Genomic DNA, 1,995 nt, shown 5'->3' on the forward strand with positions numbered 1-1,995 from the left:
AGCACATAGTGAATCACTCCCTACATTTTGTTTCTCAAAGCAAGATCAAATGCAAGTTTGAACCAATATCTTTACTTATACAACTTAGAACATACCCTTTAAATTATAAAATTATAAAAAAAAACTCTCAAATTAGTTTTTAAGATTGTAATTACCAAACACTTAAACATCTAATTTTTCTAAACCTGTATATAGGATCATGGCTTTAAAAAAATAAAACATCATTTAACTAAACCCTTAAATATACAAAACATAAAATTTAAGAAAGAAACATTTTATATAGTTGGGAACTAAACATCACTAAAAAAGAGCGAACTAAAATAATCTATGCACACAATATCAAGAGTAACTGCTACTAAAAGGAAAGGAACCAACCCAGTACACAATAGATTCCCAGTTATTCCAAGAATCATCACATTGTGCGAAAAAATGGGATTTACTTACTTGAAAAGGGGAGCAAAAGTGAAGATTTGGAAGAGAAATAAATACAAACAGATGGTGAGCAAAGGTGCACTAAGCAGAGTAGGGCATCCACATCTGAGTATAACATTTCAAGGGACCGGGAAGCCTTTTCTTCCACTCCTCGGGTGGAGGCAAGTCCCCGGTAAGAGCAAGAGAGCTATCGTCTTTGCGATTCCCAAGATTCAGAACAAAAAGCTTCTTTCCGAAAACCTTCTTCATCGCCCTCAGAGTTTCTTCCATAACAACCTTACCATCTCTGAGCCTACTCTCCGGCTCCACACAGCTCCCTCCAACATTCACCATAATCCTCCCTCCCTTCCTCAACTGTCCCCTCAGCTTCTCCCACGTGGCGGGCTCCTGAAGCTCGGGGATCAAGCATCCCTTGGAGAACAAGTCCACGACGATCCCGGAGAAGCCGTTAGGCACTGTGGCGTTGAGCGCGTTCCCGATGTAGATGAAAAGGCGCTGCTGGTTCTCCCTCTCGAGCTTCCCGAGCCCGAAGTACTCGCGCGCCACCTGGATGACGGCAGGGTCAAGCTCCCAGCCGTGGAGGACGGCGTGCGGGTAGTGGTCGAGGAGGAGGCGGGCGGCGGTGCCGGCGCCGAAGCCGAGGAGGGCGATGGGACCGGAGGGAAGGATTGGAGGGAGCGTGGCGAAGACGTCGAAATAGGTTTTGGTGAGGGACGTGAAGAGGAAGGATATGCTGTGGATGTTTCCCGGGCCGTCCAGGAGAAGGAGCCTGGAGCCGCGGAAGGGGTGGTCTGCCTTTCTAGAAACTTCTAGAACGCGGATGTAGTTATGGCGGGACTTGAACTTCACCAGGATTTTCACCTCCTCCGCGGGAATGCCCTCATCTTGGGTTTTCTGCTGTTGCTGCGGTTGCTTCTGGCATTTGACTAGCAATGAAGAAGAGGGGAGTTTGAGAGAAAGGGAGATTCTGGTTGGGGTGAGGTGTAGCCGGAGGGGATGAGTTGGTGGTGGAATTGAATTGCGGAGGAACCTTTGTGGTTGGGTTTGCGGGCAAGAAAGCACCGTCCTCATCCTTGCCTTCTCGTCAACCCACTCTGCACCATGGATTGCAAAATTGCATAACTCCTCACAACATTTTATATCTTAATCTTCCCATTACCAAATTGTTTCTTGTTACAAGATTACATTTATGAAATACTATCATGTATATAAGAAATAAATAAATAAAATAATAAATAATATAATTTCAAGTTTTTTCTTTCAAGTAGTGTTTAGCCGTTGAGTGAAAAATCCAAATGTCTTGAAAGCTGAATTGTATACTTCAACATCTCTTAGTAGTTTAGTGGGCGGCGGCGAGAGATTTAATTTGTGGGTTATTGTTTTATTTTAATTTAAAAATCTAATATACATTATTATATTATTAAACTGCGTTGTTAAGTGAATATTTTTTTTTTTAAAGAGTGTCAAATAAACGTTTCCCTATTTTTACTAGGTGATGTTATTGAAATAGTGAAAAGTGAGATTTTTGTTTCTTTTTAGACCGATTTATTTATTTTAAAATTA

General features: G+C 42.2%; 1 protein-coding gene across 1 annotated transcript; it reads right to left on the reverse strand.

Annotated features, from left to right (window-relative positions):
* Window positions 1-258: 258 nt before the first annotated feature.
* LOC137807905 (S-adenosyl-L-methionine-dependent methyltransferases superfamily protein) lies at window positions 259-1,647 on the reverse strand. The gene has a single exon (XM_068608755.2). It carries the CDS (start codon window positions 1,501-1,503, stop codon window positions 514-516), a length of 990 nt encoding a protein of 329 aa, XP_068464856.1. The 5' UTR covers window positions 1,504-1,647; the 3' UTR covers window positions 259-513.
* Window positions 1,648-1,995: the final 348 nt, after the last annotated feature.

Source organism: Phaseolus vulgaris, chromosome 3 (genome assembly GCF_051622355.1).
Source record: "Phaseolus vulgaris cultivar YP4 chromosome 3, ASM5162235v1, whole genome shotgun sequence".
Taxonomy (NCBI): Eukaryota; Viridiplantae; Streptophyta; class Magnoliopsida; order Fabales; family Fabaceae; genus Phaseolus; species Phaseolus vulgaris.